Source organism: Hibiscus syriacus, unplaced genomic scaffold (assembly GCF_006381635.1).
Source record: "Hibiscus syriacus cultivar Baekdansim isolate YM2019G1 unplaced genomic scaffold, ASM638163v2 tig00111721_pilon, whole genome shotgun sequence".
NCBI classification, from domain to species: Eukaryota; Viridiplantae; Streptophyta; class Magnoliopsida; order Malvales; family Malvaceae; genus Hibiscus; species Hibiscus syriacus.
This window is the reverse complement of record NW_024063164.1, coordinates 1,596,321-1,618,323: the sequence shown is the minus strand read 5'-3', so window position 1 is coordinate 1,618,323 and position 22,003 is coordinate 1,596,321. Positions and strand designations below refer to the sequence as shown.

Genomic DNA, 22,003 nt, shown 5'->3' with positions numbered 1-22,003 from the left:
TATATGTAAATGGATTAACCACGGAGACAAGAACACTAAGTATTTTCACTCATGTGCGATCACCAAAACTAAAAGAAAGTTGATTACAACCCTCAAAACGGATTCTGACACTTGGTGTGAGGATCAAGATATGCTCAAAAATCATGTCAAGGATTATTATGAGAATTTGTTCACTAGTGACCCTTTGATCAGACATTCTCTTGATAATAGTAAGCCTTTTCCTAACTTAACTCAGGATCATTGGAATTGGCTTGATAGACCGTTTGAGAAAAATAAGATCAAAGAAGCCCTTTTCAGTATGGGTCCTCCAAAATCGCCTGGAATTGATGGATTCCATGCAATTTTCTTTCAAAAGAATTGGGTTATAGTTGGAGAAAAAGTTTGTTCTCTTATCAAGAAGTGCCTTAATGGTGATCAGATTGAGGAAGCCTTAAATAGAACTAGTCTTGTTTTACTCCCTAAGGTGCCTAAGCCTGAGAGAATAAATCAGTTTAGACCTATAAGTCTTTGCCAAGTGATCTATAAAATTATTACTAAAGTTATTGCCAACCGTCTTAAGCCTATTCTCCCTACTATGATTTCCAACAGTCAAACTAGTTTCATCCCGGGCATGGTTATTACTGACAATATTATCCTTGCTCAAGAAGTGATCATTCGATGAAGAAGAAGAAATGTAAAATAGGGTGGTTAGCCATCAAACTAGACCTTGAAAAAGCTTATGAAAGATTAGAGTGGTCTTTTATTAAAGACAACATCGAAAGGATGGGGCTGCCAAATAAAATTATTGTGGCAATTATGAACTGCATTACTCCAGTACTATTCAAATTAATTGGAATGTGGAACTTATTGAACCCTTTCAGCCTTCTAGGGGCATTAGACAGGGAGACCCTCTTTGGCCTTATCTCTTTGTCATCTGCATGGAAAGATTAGCTCAAGAGATTGCTTTAATAGTAAATCAAAGGAGGTGGAAACCTATTAAATTATCTAGAAATGGACCTGACATATCTCACCTTTTTTTTTGTAGATGACCTCATATTATTTGCGAAAACTAACAACACTCAAATTGGAATTATCCAGAACACACTCAACAAATTATGCAATAGCTCGGGATAGAAAGTTAGCCTCGAGAAATCTAATATATACTACTCCAAAAATGTCAATGCTAGACCAGAACCATTATTTCTAATTTGGTTGGCATCAAGGAGATTGAGAACCTTGGAAATTACCTGGGAGTTCCCCTACTGCACAACAGAATTAATAAACGTACATACAACAACATCAGCTAAAGAGTGAAGGAAAAATTGACAGGGTGGAAAGCTAACTCTTTATCACTAGCTGGAAGAATCATTCTTGCCAAGGCTGTTCTCAACTCGATCCCTGCATACACCATGCAATCAATTTTAATCCCCAAAGAAACTTGCAATGAGCTTGAAAGACTTACAAGAAATTTCATTTGGGGAAACTTGAATGAACAAAAGGGAGTACACCTTGTGAATTGGGATAATCTTTGAAAACCTATTAAAGGAGGGGGTCAAGGATTAAAAAACCTTAGATTCTAAAATGAGGCCTTCCTTTTTAAAATAGCTTACAAACTTACTAACTGAATGGGTGCAGGTAATGAGAAGCAAATACAAAATGAAAGAAATTCTACCTAAAGAGCTTCAAAAAAATGGGAGGATCACCTTTATGGAATCACATATGCTCCTTGTGGACTAAATTCAAGCAGAACATTTGTTGGAATGTTGGAAATGGTAATCATATTAGCTTTTGGCATGACATATGGCTTGATCATAATGACCCTCTGTCCAGATTCTGCAACCAACCGTTGGAGGTGGAAAATGACAAGTCAAAAGTAAAGGAATTGAATAACCAAAATGGAAACTGGGATTGGAACAAACTTACGTTGTTGCTGCAGTCGCAAGCCATTAATATGCTGAAATCCACCCCCTCTAGTGGATGAGAACATTGAAAACTCCCTGGGACAGATTCCCTTAGAGAATAGGGTCTTCACAGTCAAATCTGCATATAAGTGGATTGCAAATATTAATAATGATATGGAAGATAAGATTTGGGGCATCATAGCAAAGCACAAAAACATTCCCTGAGTCAAAACTTTTCTATAGCTAATTGGAAGAAATAGAATTCTGACTAACTCGGAAAGAGCTCAAAGACATATGACTATGGATGTAAGTTGCCCTATGTGTAATTATGAAGTTGGAGATATTAATCACTTGCTGAGATACTACCCTAATTCAATGACAATATGGACTGACCTGATCAATCCCCAGAAGATAGACAGGTTTATGAACTGTAGCCTCAAGGACTGGATCATTGAAAACCTTGAAGAAACTCAGTCCCCGTCGCCAAGAATCGCGGATTGGCCAAGTTTTTTCAGCTCAGTAATCTGGTACATATGGAAGAGAAGAAATCAAATGATTTTCGATCATGGGATGATTGAAAGGGATTAGATTATCCAAAAAGCTAGTAGACTGACCCAAGATTTACAGAATTTTGAGACTACAAATGCTGGAAGTATACAGATCAGAGATAATGCTCGATGCAAATGGCAAAAACCAATAATCAATTACTGCAAAATAAACACAGATGGAACCAAAAGACAAATCAATGGAGAAGTTATGTGTGGGGTTGTTGCAAGGGACTACAATGGTAATTGGCAGTGGGGTTTTGGGAAAAAGATAGGGATCTGTTCTATTTTAGAAGCAGAGTTATGGGGAATCCATGAGGGATTACGAATCGCTTGGTTGAGGGGAGAGAGGAGCGTGATTTTAGAAACAGACAATAGTGAAGCTATCAATCTAATAAAGAATAAATTGAGCACGCACATGAAATTTACCATTCTGCAACACATTGAGAAAATGCTTAAGAAGAACTGGCTTGTAGAACCGCATCTCGTACCTAGAGAGGCCAATCGAGTCACCGATTTCGTCGCCAAGCAGATGTGGAAACACCATGAAGATTCCAATTTTCTGGAAGAATTCCATAAAGAAGCCGAGGATATGCTGCTAGTGGATAAAATGGGAAACTAGGCGGCCCATTTACTTTTTTTCAACCAAAAAAAAAAAGATTATGAATAGATATTATATTATAATCACCTCAAATTATTAAAAAATACTTAATATAAAAAAAGTGTCTAACCTATACATCTTTTTCCATTTAAGTACTTAAACTTTTTTCAATTAATTTAAGTGTCTAATGTTATTAACGTTGCCATTTAAGTGTCTCGTTCGTCACAACCATTAAAAAAATTCGCTATATGACACTTACAATGTTTATAAATTTTTGAAATTTTTATTTAAAATAAAAAACTAGAAACTTTTATTATATTTTCAAAAAAATAATATTATTTTTTTCAAATTATAAAAAATACAAAACTTTAAAAACTCTAATTTCAAATCTTAATTATACCTTATTGGGGACACTCTTACCATCGTTTCCATCGTCGAATAACCACTAGAAAAAAATAAGAACTTGGAAACACAGCTCAATGAAGCAATCTCAAACATTTCCAGTGCTGAAACCAAGGAAGAAGAAATGACTTTGAAGTTGGGCTCATGGTTTCAAATAGCGGCCGAATAGCGGTATCGCGGTCGCAACGGTGTCTAAAACCGCTATCATGGAAAATAATGATGTGAAGCAAGATCACACCAATAACGACATATCGCGACCAATCATGGCAGTAGCGGACCAATATTCTGCTATTATTCCGTTATTGTAATTGTTTTTTTAAAAAACATATTTTTTTATTAAAAATAATCAGCTCCTTCGGAAAAAAATTCACGATCGCAATATCCTCAATGACCACAATAACATCCGTTATATCCGCAACCGTGATAAACGTAACCAAAAATGTGATTACAAACGCTATTTAAAACCTTGGTTGGGCCAAGTAGGGGAGAAGCTGGAAGCGAGTAAAACAAATGCAACTCAATTAAAGGAAAAACTCCGATTAATGGAAGAATAAAAGGAAGAATTAGGAACATAGACGAAGAATCAGGTGGCATGGAAATGAATAAGCATTTTAGTGATGTGTTTGAGACTCCACTTGGTGGTGTTTTGTAGGTTATGTCGAATCACCAGCCTTAGGTGATGATGCAGATGATGGTTTCAGAAGTAGAAAGCACAAAGGCTTCGGGATTAAAATGTTCGGTGACTTGTAGAAAAAAGAGAGCCAGAAATAAAACTTTGAGCCTATGAAATACTTTTGCATATCATAATTTTTTATCTCCGTTTTTTCGGTGGCCATTCGTTGACAGCAACAAAGGATGGTGGCCGACAAGGTAGAATTAAGATTTCCAAAGTTTTGGGGGTTTTTTTTTTATATTTTCATAAAAATTTGGAATTTTTTTAGAAAATATAATAATAATAATAATTTTTTTATTTTAAATAAAAATTTTAAAATTTTATAAATACGACATGTGTCAGATAATAGATTTTTTAAAGATTGTGACAGACAAAACATCTAAAAGATAAAATTAGTAACGTTAAGCACCTAAATTAACTAAAAAAATTTAGACACCTAAATAGAAAAATAGGTATAGTTCAGACACTTTTTTATATTAAACAAAAAATTGATTTTTTTCTCGTCCATACAGCTTCTCCTTAAATTAATTCTCTATTTTTATTTTCGTTCTTTCAAAAATTTTAATTTAGACGAAAGTGTGGATCAAAAGACTCTTAGAGATCTTGAGTTGTCAATATGAAATAGAGAAATGTTTAATTTCTGGACAATGTTTAAAGAAAAAATAATAATGAAATTAAAAAGGAGGATAGAATAATATGAAGAGTCAATTTGAGATTTTTGAGTTGTTAGCCAAACAACTCCTAATCCCTTTTTGATTTGAATCTGAAATTTAGATAGAATAAATTAGGATGTTAACTAATAATTTAGTATCTAAACTATTAGTTTTGTTTTGTTTTGGTACTCAAATTTTATTTTCTTAAAAATATATTTAACGTTTAGTTTATATTTCATTTTGGTACTCTGTTGCTAAAAACTTAACAGTGATGATGACATGTCATCATAAGATAATGCTGAGTCATTACTAAAAAAATAAAAAAATGTCTCGTTAGTGGTTATGTTAATTTTTTATTGACGGTGTATCGAATAGAAATATAAACTAAATTTTACGTATGATTTTGAAAATAAATAAAGTTTATGTACCAAAACGAAACAGAAGTAATAGTTTAAGTACTAAATTATAGTTTACCCAATAAATTAAGTACAAATTAAACAAATTCAAAAGGAATTTTAAAAAATAACCCATTTTAGATCTAAAAACCCCATAAAGGCACATAACTAGTGACGACAACGGGTCGGGTTGGGTCAAGTTTTTAGTCAACCCGATCTAACCCGAAAATATGTACCCTTCATCTAAACCCGACCCGACTCGAATTTTTATAGTATAAAGTCTACCCTACTCGGTTTAAAATAAGGACATAATTAAAACAATAATATTTTTTTAAAGAAATTACATTATTATCCCGGGTTGAGTCGGGTAGGATTTTTTTGCACTCCACCTGAACCCGACCCGATCAGACCTCACTTTCTTAAAAAATCCGATTCGACCTAAGCAAAACCCGATTTTAAAAAAAATCTGACAATATCAAATCGAGTCAGGTAGGAACCCATCAGTTTTTGGATTAAATTGTCATCCCTACATCTGTCCTCTAAGAAAACGTCCTTGAGAAACTAGAGAAAATAGAAGAACAATTGCACTCGCATTTTAGATGATTCATACTCCAAAATATCAATTAAGAATAAAATCTTAAAGAAAAAAAAATAAGAAAACAATAAAAAAAGATATTTGAAAGAAGTAAAAAAATATTTAATGATCAAAATACTTGAATAAAATTATTTTTATACAAATTAAAAATGTTGGAATATGCCTTAAACTTTTAGGGGAGTGATCCAACTTAATTTAAAATATATCATGTGAAGTTCGATTTATGAAAAACGAATAGATTTGAAGTTACCATTGATCTTTGGTTATGTAGGTCGAATACCTAAAAGCGTATTTTAAAAGAATCTTACGAAAAATTATTTTAAAAGACAAGAATTACCTATGTTTAAGCAAGAACTTGCTTTAAAAAGTGTTCGGCAGTCGATTACGCGTGAAGAATGACGAACATCTCCATAAAGCCCTAAATCGACAACTAAGCTATTATATGTCATTAAAACATTGAAACTTACAAATTCAAATATATATTTAAATCAAGATCCTTTTGTTTGTTTAAATTGGTTTTGAGGTCCATTAAATCATACAAAAATGAAGATAAATTAAGCAAATGCGATGAATACATAAGATATAATACGTTTAGTATTTATACTACAAAACAAAACTATTTAAAATTTAAAAGGATATACTTTTGTATGAACAATTTTCAAACACACACTTCCTATGAGTCAATAGATGTTTCCATGGATTTCCCTTACAAAAGATCATTACACGCGAGCGCGCGCGCACACACATATATATATATATATATATATATATATATATATATTCAAAATCATTTAAATCTAAAAATGATATTGATAGGAGATGCTAGTAGATTCTTGAACATTGCTCTTTGTTGAAGAATTCAAGCCTAGGGTTCAAGACTCAATCAATGGAAGCTTTGGCACAAAGAAAGAATACTTAGTCAAATTTAGGGTTTTGGCCAAAAAAATTCTGTCAATAAATGGAACAAGAAGATATATATTTAAAAGGTGATGATGAATATATAAAAAATAGGTAAAAAGATAAATAAAGATATTAAAGAAACGAATTTGAAAAATTCCCTTTGGTATGTACGAAGGTGACATGAACTAAGGTTTGTGTGATGTATTTGGCATGAATTGATGATGATGATAGTGATTTTGATACAGATTTGTCCTAAGCATCCTCCTAGTTCTAATTAACAAGGCAATCGCTATGATATGCTCTAACTGACCCTCCTAACTGTAATGGAAAAACAACCTGGAGTGTGAAGATTTCCCTCAAGTTAAACTTACTGAACTTTATGATGAAGAAAGCTTTGAAAGCACAAGACAATCAGTACTTGCAAAAATGTACTCATGTTGTATTATCAATCAAGTAAAAGTTGTTTTACAATGGTTTGACAATATCTTAATTTCTAATAAAATAATAATAAGCTAAAGACAATGTTTTGACAATATTTAATTCCTAATAAAATAATAAATCTAATTTTAAAAGTAATATATCATCCTATATTAATTTATATCACAAATAATAAATAAAAATATTGAAATTTCATAATATTTACAAAATCTCATATTAACCTCATATAGAAATTTCTACATACGATGTCTTTACATTAGATTGATGCGTTTCAAGAACCGTTAGAAAGATAAAAGACACTCGATTATTTTTCCAGAAGATATGTTGACAAAAAACACCTAAATCTCAATCAAAAAGTAGTCTCAAGTATGTTGTTGTTCTGGTTTTAATTGAGAGATTCAATTGTGACTTTGTTGCTCAATTCCCTTTTGATGCATAATGGTATGTGTTGGGCTTTCTCCTTATCAGTCCATCACCATCATAGGTTTTGGAGAATGCATCATTATGGTCATTGTGGTGTGAATCATAATGGTCTGGAGCCTGTATCATCCCCACTCTTTAAAAAGATTCATCCTCAAATCTAAAAAATCATAGAGAAAAAGATTAAAAACACTCGGGTCCCACCCAAAGGGTTTTCGTAATTTTTGATTTCATCTTACAAAGCGACGTGAATTTCATATCTATAAGGGGCAATTTAACCCTTCTCATTCATGCATCATCCTTATCATAATATGTTACTCAATTTTCTTAATTTTTTAGGGGATGACAACGGATTGTTGAACATTCTCTTTATTGAAGAATTCAAGCCTAAGGTTATAGACTCAATCAATAGACTTTGGCTAAAAGAAATAATATTTACCCAAAATTGGGTTTTTGGCCAAAAACATTTTGCCGTAAAATTGAACAAGAAGATATATGATAGAAAGTTGATGATGAATATGTAGTGAATAAGTAAAATGATAAACGAAAAGATAAATAAAGATATTAAAAAAATTGTGTTAATTAAAATGGATGTATCTTGAGTTCCCGACACTAGATTGATGCGTTTCGAGAATGTTGAAAATATAAGAGATAGTCAGCTGTTTTTCCAGGAGACATATAGACTAAAAACATATGGATCCCATTCAAAAAGTCATCATAAGTCTATTGTTGTTGTTCTAGTCTTAATTGAAAGATCCAATTGTGACTTTATGGCCCAATTCCCTTTGGATGCATAAGAGCATGTGTTGGGCTTTCTCCTTGTCATTCCATCACGATCATAGGTTTTGAAGAGTTCATCATTATTGTCTTCGTAGTATGAATCATCATGTCCTATGTAGCATGTTTCATCCCCTTACTCTTCAGTACTTGCAATAATGTACTCGCTTTACATTAATAATCAAGAAAACGTTTCTATACAATGGTGAATGGAGCCTCCTTTATAGAGGGAAGTAGTTTCAAATTCCTAAGTAACTAATTAATAAAATAATAATAAATTAAAGATAATATTTTAACTCTATCTTAATTCCTAATAAAATAATAAATCTAAACCTAAAAGATAATGCATCATCATATATTAATTTAAATCACAAATAATCGATAAAAATAAGGAAAAATCATAATATTTAAAAAATCTCATATTAACCCGTATAGGAATTTCTACATGCGTTGTATTTACTAAAATGGTTGTATCTTGAGCTCTCGATCTTGGATTGATGTGTTTCAAGAACCGTTGAAAATATAAGAGACAATTGGTTGTTTTTCTAGAAGACATGTCAACAAAAAAAAAAAATACATGAGTCCCATTCAACAAGTCGTCGCAAAGTTTGATGTTGTTCTGGTCTTAATTGAGAGATTCAATTGTGACTTTGTAGCCCAATTCCCTTTAGATCCATAAAGGCATGTGTTGGGCTTTCTCTATGTTAGTCCATCATGATCATAGGTTTTAAAGTGTGCATCATTTATGGTCCTTGTGGTGTGAATCATCATGCCAATGGAGCTTATATTAGATACTATTTTGTACGAATAATCACCGGAAACACATTTCTCGTGAGTCAAGAGGCATTTCCATAGATTCTCCTTACAAAATAATATTGTCTTAATTGTTTTAGCAAACAATATATTTGTATATTAAAAAATCAATTTGAATATAAAAATAATACTATTTTGTACGAACAATCTTCAAAAACACATTTCTTGTGAGTCAATAGGTGTCTCGATAGATCTCTCTTATAGAAAAATATCGCCTTAAATGTTTTTAGCAAATAATATATATGTATATTCAAAAATTATTTAAATATAAAAAGGATACTAGTTTTTTATGAATAATCCTAAAAACATTAATATTGCCTAAATTTTTAATAAAATACATATATACGTATATTTGAAAATTGATATTTAATATAGAAAATAATAAATATAAATTATGGGAAATTATACTATACATATAAAATAGATATTTAAGGCACATAACATTATACATATATATTATAATATACTACACGTGATATAGATAGGGGATATAAAACAATAATATATGTAACATATAAGCCTACACTACTAAATCAAAACTCTATAAGTTAAAATATGTAACCCCTAGACCCGATCTATACGTTACGATCAGATCTAGCGGATTAAAATAAAAATTTCTAAAACATTTTTCAAGTCTTTTTAACCATATCATAAATAAACTTCATTAAAATCATAGTTGATAACAGTAAAAATCAAAATTGAGTAATATAAACCATATAAGATTGAGTAAAATAAATTATTTCATAATTAGTATCGGAGTAAACCAAACATCAGAAATAAGAGCAATATAAATCGTAAAAGGGATATTTCAAAATAGAAGCACATGTCGCCCAAAATAAATGCAATTCGGAAGATAAAAACATTACAACAAAATGTATTGTACGAATGTGTTGATCCTCCAAGTGCCAGGTCCGGGGTGCCTATCCAAAAGTATCTGAAAGGGGAAATTTTGCGAAAGTGAGTTAGGGAGCTCATTGTGTTCCAACATTGCAGAAATAAAACATACAATTAAGTTTCAAAATTGGTTCATTATCAAAGTTATGAAAACTTTAGTACAGTTTTTAGTTTAAATATTAAGGAATCACCCTCCAGCCGAACACCATATGCAATTCCCCAGAATTGCATCCATAAGGATTTACCCTAGGCCCATTGGGCATAGGAGCCAACCTAAGGGAGAACCTTGGGTCCATAAGGTCTTACCCTAGCTGAAGCATAAGAACCCACATAAGGAGAGTGCCCTTAGGCCTATAAGGACTTACCCAATGCACATAGTAAAGGAGCCACACTAAATGAGTACCTTAGGGTCTATAAAGTCTTATCACTAGGTCCATTGGGCGTAAGAGACCACCCAAGGGGCGCCTTAGGTCCATAAGGAATTACCAGCTTGATTGGAGTTGAACCTGTAGAGACTTCATACCATATCCCAAAGTACCCCGAAGAAAAACAGTTTTCGGACAGTAAATAGTAGTAGCAGGAAAACATAGTTCAGACATATATTTATTTAACAGTAAAAGTAATAACCAGAGAACATGTGTCAAGCAAACATGATTTAAAGTACAGTAAATCATGAATAAAGCTTAAATTAGATAAATTATACGGTAATCATCAAAAAGATCAAAATAGTACATATGAAATCAGAAAAAACAATCATGTGCACATGATATTTCAAAAAGATATTTAAAATAGGTATACGACACACAAGGAACAAATGTTGCAAAAAGTTATCAGTCTGGGAGATCTATTGAGCACCAGCCTCACTACGCTCTTCTGCTATATGAAAAACCTAGGTCATAACATAACAAGGTTATTATCAAAGTAGTATACTATATTGAGTATTTAACAGGTACAAAACTATAACAGTAATCATGGGCACTCGCGGACGACTGTATTGGGAGGAACCGGGTCAAGCAGACGAATGGTCGAGAAAAATATGGGTACCTGAAATAAACAATATCTCAAGTTAGTTATCGACATTAAATTAAATGCAATTATTTAAATCACTTAAGTAAATATGAATACTCAGGTTTACGTGTTAATTCAGAGGCTTTCGTGATAGAATTTTGTAAAAAATACTTCAAATTCAGAGTTAGGAAGCCGAAAAACATAAAATATGACTTTTTGAAAATTTTAACTTTTTGGTCAAAGTCAACGGTCAAACTTGGTCAAAGTTAAAGTCAAAGTCAAAGGGTATGGTCAACAATCAATGATTCGATCAAGGATAATGGGTCAGACCGGTTCAAGTTGACTTGGGTCAATTAAGGTTAACTCGATTCGGCCTGAGTTAACTCAGACAGATTCAAGTTGACTCGAGGCGATTCTAGGAGGTTTCATGATCGAGGAAGAGCTTCAGGAGCATGTTGCGACACGTGACAATGTGTGACAGAAGCAATAAGATCAAGGGCGATGACCAATCACTCATACAGCTCTAACTCACCATTTCCAACTCAGAACAGACCAAAAAATAACCAAAAATGATTAAATAAATGAAAAGGAGATAAAATGCTCACCCAATGGCGGATGTTGAGAACGGTGATGGCAAGGTGACCACCGATTGGGTTTTAGTCGGATGGAGACGGGGAGTCCAGTGCTGGGGGCGGTGAGACGAACCGATGATTGACAACAACAACAATAATAACAACACCCTATTCCATATGTAATGGGGTAAGGGGGAGGTAGGGTAGTAGGCTGCCCCCAACGCCACGTTGAGAGCAGCTTCCGTGGAAGACCTCCGGAAGTCAAAAAATTAAAAATAAAGATAAAATGCAATGCATGTATATATAAATACATAGTTGAAACAATCATGTGCACATGATATTTAAAATAGATATTTTAATACATGTATATGGCACAAAATGAACACACCTCGCAAAAAGTGATTAGTCCGGGAGATCTAACGAGCACCGACTTCACTATGCTCTTATGATGTATGAGAACCTAGGCCATAACAAAACAAGGTTATTATCATATTAGTATACTATACTGAGTATTTAACAAGGTTACAGAACTATACGAGTAACCAAGGGCTCTCGCAGATGAGTGGATCGGGAAGAACCGGGTTGAGTAGACTAAGGAGAGGGAGAAACACAGGTACATTAAATAAACGATATCGAAAGTCAGTTATCGACCTTAAATTAAATGCACTTATTTAAATCACTTAAGTAAATATCCATGATTGAGTTTACGAGTCGATTTAGAGGCTTTCGGGTTAGAATTTGGTAAAACGAACTTCGAATTCAGACTAAAGACGTCTATAAACATAAATATAACTTTTCATAAATTTGACGTTTTGGTCAAAGTTAACGATCAAACTTAGTCAAATTCAACAGGTCTGGTCAACGATCAATGGACAGTCAATGATTCGGTCAAGGTCAACGAGTCATACTAATTCAGGTTGACTCGGTTGGGTCTGAGTTGACTCAAACCACTTTGAGTCTAAGAGATTCCATGACCGATGAGAAGCCCTATGTGCATGTGGCAACGCGTGATAACGGCGACGGGGTCGGGGGCGACGACCGATCATTCATACTGCTCTATCTCACCAATTTTAACTTAGAACATGCCAAAAAATCAACCTAAAACATGATTAAATAAATGAAAAGAAGATTGAATGCTTACCCAACAACGGACGGTGAGAACAGTGACGACAATGTGGCCTACCAGTTGTGTTTTGTTCGGACGACGACTGGGAGTCTAGTGCTGGGGACGATGAGGCGAATCGATAACCAAGGTGATCAAAAATTGTGAATAACTGAACGATTGCTTGGGTTTTTCGATGAGGTTGCGAGAAGATCTCCACGGCAACTGGCTAGGAATCTCGACGAGTAAAGTGCAGGACTCGGATCAGGATGAGGCGGCGCTTCGATCAGGATGAGCGGTGACACTTATCGATGCGCGAACGACCGACATCAATGAGGAGCATCCGAACGGTTTCCTCTTCCTTTCTTCGGGACGAACGTGGTCGATTAGGTTAACTGAGGGTCGGGGTTAGATCACCAATTGCTGCTGAGACCGATGACAGCGACGGTGCACTCCACTGCTGGCTGAAGACGATTGGTTAACGATGGGGCGACGGGGATGGTTTGATGAAGTTTGGTTTAGGGTTTAGGATTTCATAAAGAGGGAGTTTGTTTTAGGGGAAGAGTTAACACAAATTTATTCATTAAAGATGATATTTTAGGCCTTTAAATCAACTATAATGAGCGAGCTTAGTGGTAAGGGCATTGGGTTGGGGTTGAAATGGCTACGCGTTCAAATATGTAAGCTTAAATTTATTTTATTATGTCAGCTGATTTTTTTAGTTGTGGAAAAAATTAGTAGGCTAGTCCCTAGATTGTCCTTGGTTCACAGATTTACCCAAAATTATGAATAAATTTTAATTTAATCCTCATAATAGCCTAATAAATTTGATGGGTTATGTGAATAGGTTAATATTTGCAAAGAAAGTGGCCATTTAAAATAAAATCATAAATGCCATTGTGCCCACCAATTATGAATTTGATCGTTGACTTCGGACGCAAATTATTTTTCAATCCATCAAAATTTATTTTTCACTTATCGGACAAAATTAGGGTATTACAATAAAACATTAAAATTTAGGGGTCGAGCAAAAACAACTTATTCTAAATAAATAAATTTATATCAATTTAAAAAAATCATACTCGAGATTTAATAAAGCTCACACTAAATAAAATTATCACAAGTTACTGTATTATTAGTAAGTTTATAATTTAGTAATTTAAATTTCAAAAATATATTCAAATTATTTAATCACTCGATCATAACATATGTCACTAGTCATAGATTATGAAATCATTCAAGGAGTTAAAATTCTTATTAGTAAATGATGCTCAAGATTTAATAAAACTCACACAAAATTTGAATGATGTATTTACACATTTTTATTATTATTTTTATTCTTAAATGATTAATATCTATAATGTTAAGTATTTCGGCTCTAAGTGGAATTGAAACGCCTATGTAAATTTAATCTAACTTGAAACTTATTTGAGGGATAAATATATTAATCTCTTCCATTTGCGATGAGAAGATCACAAAATAGATTCTTACATGTATTTTATTATTGAATAAGATTATAGATGACGTAGAAAGAATAATCTATTTAATATTTTTTATAGTTAAGTGATGATACGAGAAGACCACTCGAAGAACTTAATAGATAGTCTCAATGATAAAAATAAAGGTTATTTTCTTTAGAGATTCTGGTTCAAGCAACTGTATCTATAGAGTTTGAGTATTGTCAATATATTAATAAATTTCTAAACAATTATTACATTATAATCACATTAGACTATTAAAAAAAAATAAGAAGAAGATCACTTTAAAGATCACACCTCATTAATACTCTTCTCGTCGTTACGATCAGAGAGGACAATAGGTGGGTCGATCATGTGAGAACAACAACTTAGAAAAACATGGATTTAAAGCTTAGTTAGACTTGAGAGAGAGTTAAGTAATAAACAAATCTTTCCAACATTGTAGATAATGAGAATTTTATTATTCGGTGTTGAATATGTTAGTAGTAAGCCCTCTCAATCACTTGTTTAGCATTGTTTTTAAAAAGTTACGTAAAAAAGTACATTTTGAAAATTACTTTTAAGAAGTATTTTTGGATTATTTGTTAGTATTTTGTATACTATTAAAAAGTGCTTTTGAAAAAGTAAATGGCTATTTTAAATATGATATTATAAGTTAAAAATATATATTTAAATGATCTTTCTATTTTTTTAATGTTATAATATGATTATTTATACCAATTAATTGAATGATTCGATTGCAATGTTTTAAAATATGTTGATACAATTGTAAACTTATTAACAATAGATGACATATGATGTAATTTACCCTTTTATCGTCTAAAGAACACGCGAAAAGTGCTTCAAGGAGAGAGAGAAAAAAAGAAGATTTTCAAAGCTCATAATAAATTTATGCAAATGAGCGAGGAGAGGAGAAAGATGGCTCAATTTACTTTCATTTTATGCCATTGCAACTTTTAAATCTTTTGTTTAATCTAATATTAAACCATCCGTCTAATCAATTGAATCAAAAAAACCAAAGATATAATTGTTTTGATCTCTAATTTTAATTTTAATATATTGATATTATATTTAATTATTTACGTTTTTTACTATATAAAAATGAGGTATAGAAATATTTCTCACTCACATAGTGGGTAAAAGGTAATCTTAGTTTAAGATAAATTACTTATTTGGTATCTTATCTATTATTATTTTTTTTAGTCACTTAAGTATTTTTAAAAAAAATCATATTTAACATTATGTTTTATTTCTATTTTGGTACAATTAAATTTACCATTTACTAAACAAAAATGGTAATGTGACATAGTATAATAATAGTTTGTCTCTAAAATTTACAAATTCTATCCAACTGATCCTAATATAAAATTATTCAATATTTTTATATTTAAAAATTTAATAATTTGATCCTATTTTAATTTAAAATAACTTAATGTTATTAATTTGACATAATTTTAATTTAAAATAATTTAATAATTTTGTTATTACTCAACCCTATGATATTAATTTAGTTAGAAAAATATAAAAACTCAAATTAAATAGTAATATTAGTAATATTACTCAATCCTATGAAATTAATTAAAAAAATATTTGATTTTTAAAACAATTTATTTTTACATAAATTAATTTTTAATTGTATTTGTAGACACCCATATTTTCATCCGGGACTCCAAAGGACTTATTTAGTATATATGATAATATATATAATAATTTCAAAAATATACAATGTATATAATTTTTGAAGATATATAATATAGTTTTGGAAAATATTTTTAAAAAACATATAATATATAGTTTTTAAAAATGATTTTAAAAACATATAACATGTAGTTTTTAAAATGGGGTTTTTTGAAAACGTATAATATATAGATTTTAAAAATGGTTTTGAAAACATATAATATATAGTTTTTAAAAGACGGTTTTTGAAAACATATAATATATAATTTTTAAAAATGTTTTTTGAAAACGTATATAATATAGTTTTGGAAACATATTTTGAATATATATATATATTAAAACGGTTTTTGAAAACATATATAATATAAAGAATTTTTGAAACCATATATAATATATAGAATTTTTGAAAACATATTATATAGTTTTTGAAAATATAATATAAGTTCTATAGTTTTTAAATAAATATGTATTACACATTATATTATATATTATTTATAGTGTTATTTATTATTTATTATTCATTTATTCATTTATTTACTTAATTATTTTTATTGGTTTTAGGTCAAAATTGAAATTCGAGTCCCGGAAAAGTATAAGGGAGCCCAACCAAGTAGGTAGACCTGAACCAGCAAGCCCACCCGACTAGAGCCCAACGGATAGAAGGGCATGGATGATCAAATTTTTTTAAGGGTTTATAAACCATAACCATTAAAATACCAGCACTACAAAGTAGCAGTCGTTGGATCTGATCAATTGATCCAACAACCCACAACACAGCAGGAGACCCCAACGGTCACCGTTCAACGCATGGAGGTTACGCACCAGTAACCGAATGAGATTTTCGACCAAGCAACACAGGACTGAACCATCACGAGATCTCCTGTCAAACACAAACCATAAACAACCCAAAAATGGAAAAACCGGAGAACCAACACACATGAATCCCGTCATTTTTCAGGACCACAACAGTCGGATCCAAGGCTATAAAAGCCTCCGGCTAAAACGTCAAACATGACACACATAAAAATATCGAAAAAACATAGTATCCATAGCAACCAAAGAAAACATTGAATAAAAACGAAGCAACAATCTAAGAACACACCAAGAGATAAAGCAATACACATCGAAATATAGCATAAACCGTGCAAAAAACAACATCTCGCGAAGCCGTGAATAAATCACAAAGCAAAGAAGCAAACATCCACTTGAAAACTGATGGGTCATCGGAGATAAAAAGTAAAAAACGAAATCTTTTAGTCTAGATCTACGTTGAGAGGATTTACTTATATTACTTTGGGGTTCATATTTGGGTTCTTGAGAGTGAGAAAAACATTTTGGGGTGTCTTAGGTTCTCCAGGCCACCGGTGGCGGTGGCCGGGGCGACGTTGAGCGGCGGGCATGGTCACCTGAGCCGGGGAGTGGTTTCTCGGTTGGGACTTGGGATAAAAAAGTTTTTGTAGAGGAGAGTATTTTCTTGAAGTACGAGGGGATAAATGATATTTGTTGTTAATTTGGGGCTATTTATAGGGGACCAGTTTGTAAATATCAAAATTTTAAATTGTTTCTATAATCCCTGGAAGTGTGAAGTTCAATTCATTTTGGTCACCTATTATAAATTAACCCTTTAATTTTAAATTTATTCAATTTAATCCCTGCTATATTTTTTATACATTTTCAATTTAATCCTCTAACTTTATTTTCTATCGTTGCAACTTTCAATTTATTCAATTTGATCCTTAATCATTTCCAATTTAATACTTTTAATTTAGATTTTATTTTATTTATTTAAATTTTTATTTATTTATTTTATTGAGATTTTATTTTCTTTATTCTAACCCTAATATTAATTTTTTGTGTTTTTTCTTTTATCTTATCTTATTTTCTTTTATTTTATTTAACATTTTTGACCTTTTTTTTAGGATAAATTTAATCGATGAAAGGTAAGTAATTCATATCAAATTTTAATTTAACTTTTATTTTTCATAATTAAGACAACAGAGCAATTAAATTGGTACCGAAATGGCAGTACAAGTGTGTTAATCATTGCTTGACTGTAATCGAATCCCGATTCCGACAAATATTTGGTAAAATGCAGATCAGGTAAAATGGTAAATTAAGGTATCCGATCAATCTAATATTAAATGATCAGTGGTGGCTCCAACACATTAAATTCAAGTCGAAACCCAATTTTGGGCCCACCTGAAGGACGATTATGACAATTTGAGAGCTCCACTAGGGATAGGTAAGTGAGTCAAAGCTAAAATTAATTTCTGGTTGTCTTCTTAAGCAACAATTGTAAGTTTAAATTTTAATTTATCTTTTCGATCCTTATTATTTACTTTTGATTAGTATTTTTCAAAAAAATAGTCGTACTGATGTTTTTTTTTAATGATTTCAGCTTTTCAAAAATTCATCTCAGGCTCTATACCAAACCATTTCGTATGTGGAGGTGAAAGCAACGCCTTCGTGGGAATGTATTCTCCGTATAGGCTTAACAAGTAACCTTCAAGATTCATATACCTTATGTCTTCGTGTGAATTTATTCTCTGTACAAACATAAGGAAATGTGTCCTCTCGAGTTTAACTCGATCCACATAAGCTTGTAAAGGGCTTAGGACTGAGGGTATGGCAAGCCCAAGGGGCATCTACAAGGAGAACTCGGGTACCTTTTCTTAGAACCTAAACAGGGAGACTGCACGGAATTAGAGCCCACCCCGAAACTTCATTTCGAAAACCTAGGGTGCCTGATTTATTTTTTGTTTTCAAAGCATGTGAATTATAAATATATGCTATTAGGATTTGTTTAGAAAATTAACATGCGGGATAAAAATCATGTCCAAGTAGGAAAAAACATGTGAGGTAAATATCATGTGGGGTAGAAATTTTTTATTTTCATTATTATTATTTTGATTATTATTTTTATCTTACTAACTTGTTCCCTCATTTTTATTTTTCTTTTATTTCTATCATTTGCATCATTTAAAGAGGCGTTGTTCCGCAAAAAGTGTTCGTTAAAACTTTAATAATTTGCATTAATGGACAAAGGGGTTGTAATGCAAGAGGTGAAAAATGCAGAGGTCCGGCTATGGTCAGAGAAGACTCAGAAGGAAAAAGGGGACAACCTCCAAAGTAACTATGTGTCAGATATGGTTGGCTATGCTTCTATCAGCCTTAAACAGGATATTCAGTAATTGCAGAGCATTTGGGATAGCTGGAAAAATGAAAGGAAACAAAGATCCTGCCAACGGTACGGTGATATCGCACATCTACTCTATGTCAAGATTGATGAATCTTTGATTCAAGCCTTAGTGTAATTTTGGAATCTGGGGTACAACTGCTTTACATTCAATCAAGAAGACATGTTACCCACAATTGAGGAATACACTACCCTATTACATTGTGAAAGAATCAGAATGGACCGGGTATACACCAAATATATCAAAGGTCAGCTTTTCAAGAATGGGTTGGTAAAAGTTCAAGGGGTAGATGAAAAGTGGGTAACTGACCGAATTCTTCACAAAGGCAAGGGAGAAGTAATTATTTTGACTCACATCAAGCAATTAATGAAGAATCATCCTGATGAATGGAAGGTGACTAACCTTTTCGCACTGGGTATCTATGGCATTGTTATCTTCCCCAAAACTTTGGGATACATCAAGGCAGCTGTGGTGGAACTGTTCGAACAATTAACTAAGTAAGTCAACCCTTCACCGATTTATAAGGTGCACATAGCTTCTTCAGGTTTGGATCCATAGTTATTTCTGGAAGACTGATGGTATTATTACCGCCGATTCAGCATCACTTATAATCCTTTAGAGAAATTTCTTACACAAAAGTGGCGAGAAGACATTCCGAATGAGAAATGGGTAAATGTATTCATCCACCTTCAAGATAAGGACATTATATGGAGAGCCCTTTGGCTGACTTATAGTGACATCCTTTATCAATGTGGAGACTCAATAAACATAATGTTACTTGGGTTATGGGGAGGAGTTGGTTATTCTCCGCTTTTAGCAATTTGGCAGTATGGGGCACGTCAATTTGTCCCAGTTACACATGAGATATTTGGATCAGAGTTTGCATACCATGAGGAAAACTACAAGAAGAAGGTCAAAGATGTAGTTGAGCTATGGAAGAAGATATTTCGTACAGATGTCGTAGCTTCTAAAGACATGCTTACTCCAGATTATATAAAATGTAGAAAGCTAAGGAAGAATGAAATCGTTCCCATACCAGATCATGAAGATACTCGGACCATGGAAGAACATCTTAAACCTGTTCCCTCTGAATTAGAGATAGCAAAGAAGGAATTCGAAGCTGAAAAGGAGAAGCTGAAACAAAGACTAATGGAACTCGAAGCTGAAAAATTCCAATGGAAGTTAGATGCCGATACTCAAAAGGATCGAGAAGACATGTTAGAAAAGGAATATAAGAATGTCTTCTTTGAGTTGGAAGATTTGAGAACAGGGTATCAAGAGCAAGTTTAGAGCAATTCCAGCTTAAAAAGGTCTTCCAAGTACTGGAAAGGTGAATCTAACAGCCTGAAAAGAAAGTTCGAGGAACAAGATGAAAGAGATACCCTAAAAGAGCAGTTAAAGGTTTCCCAAAGACATTTGTTAGAAAGATAACACCAGAACAAATGATTGAAAACCAAGGTAAATGATTTGGAAAGATCCCTTCAGAAGCTGCGAAAATAGGATCGTAGAACTATAGCTGAGTTGGAGGTCATTGTAGACAAATTCAAGAAGTAGGCATGTAAGATTCATATAGTTCCTTTTGATTGAGGACTTCAATGGCATTTTCATTGGGATCAGACTCAACAAAGGGTGAAAGCTATTGATGTAGTCATTCAAGACTTTTTAGAGCAGGTATAGAAAACATCTCGTCACCTGTATAGCTTGGAAAAAGAAGTCGAAGCGGTTTGATAAGGTATTCAGCCACTGACAAATGAAGCAAGAAGACTTGTCAACCTATTAGAAAATGTTTAGGGTTTAGAGGACCTAGCTAAAATGTACCTTTGAGTTGTTTTGGTCTCTTAGAAATAACACTTTTGTCCCAATAAAGATTATTTTTAACAACAAACAAGTTTTTGGATTAGTGCCTCGAAAACTTCATGCATCATGCATTCCTGCATATTTTGCATGTTTCTTTTTCTTTTTGTGTCTTTACATTCACATTAACTAACAGAAAATGTCTAATCAAACAAAATAACAAATACTGGATGTACCGCCTTAAGCATTAGACACACCTCATCCTCACAATACTCGTTCAAAGAAAAAGAATATGAAAGCTAAGATCACAACTTGAAGAAAACATGCTAAGGTTACAAAGGAACTTGAAGAAAAAATAAGTCAAAATAAAAAAAAAACCTTGGATTCCATCACCAGGAACCAAGAGTCATTAGTTGATCAGATCGTTGCAAGGCTGTCTGGCCTAAATCAAATGAATGCTCTTGGGCCACCTACCCCACTGCTGATTTTTTCACCTGAGATTTTACCGGGACTTTAAATAGACACATCTATTGCAAAAGCACAAGCTTCGTCTGTCGAAAAAAACACAAGCTTCATCGCTGCAAAAGAACAAGTTTGTGTAACTAACCCTTAAAATAATCTGAATGATTATCGTATTCCAGATTTTGATGAAGAGGATAAAATAAAGAAGATCTAGGGGAAAATTAAATTGTTGGAAGATCAAATGAAGACAATTAAGGGAAAAGATAATTATTACAGAGTTGATGCTCCGGAACTAAGCTTACTCCCAAATTAAATTATTCTCCTAAGTTTAAAGTCCTAGATTTTGAGAAATACGATGGCAACAGTTGCCCTTTAGCTCACATTACCATGTTCTATCGAAAGATGACATGATACGTGGAAAATGATCAGCTCCTAATTCACTACTTACAGGAGAGTCTGTCAGGTTCAGCCATCCGGTGGTATAATAAACTGAACCGTTCTCCTATTAGAACATGAAAAGATCTCGCCAAGTCTTTTTTAGAACAATACAAGCATGTAAATGACATGAGGCAAGGTCTTGTCATGCTAAAAAGTATGGAGAAGAAACATAATGAAAGCTTCAGACACTATGCACAACGATGGATGGATTTAGCTGTGCATGTTCTCCTTTGGATGAAAAAGAGACAAGGAAGTTATTCGTACATACTTTGAAGGCTTATTTCTTAGG

General features: G+C 32.6%; 1 protein-coding gene across 1 annotated transcript; it reads left to right on the top strand.

The window, feature by feature from the left end:
- The first annotated feature begins 19,236 nt into the window (after window positions 1-19,236).
- Window positions 19,237-20,310, top strand: LOC120168855. Its single transcript, XM_039177139.1, has 2 exons — window positions 19,237-19,517; window positions 19,620-20,310. Exons 1-2 carry the CDS (start codon window positions 19,237-19,239, stop codon window positions 20,308-20,310), a joined length of 972 nt encoding a protein of 323 aa, XP_039033070.1.
- The last annotated feature ends 1,693 nt before the right edge of the window (window positions 20,311-22,003 follow it).

Bases quoted from the DNA above. Each gene is read 5' to 3' on its own strand.
- LOC120168855 (XM_039177139.1), top strand. From the start codon at position 19,237: ATGGACCGGGTATACACCAAATATATCAAAGGTCAGCTTTTCAAGAAT. The intron at 19,518-19,619 runs GTAAGTCAACCC...CCGCCGATTCAG, and splicing joins CTGTTCGAACAATTAACTAA to CATCACTTATAATCCTTTAG.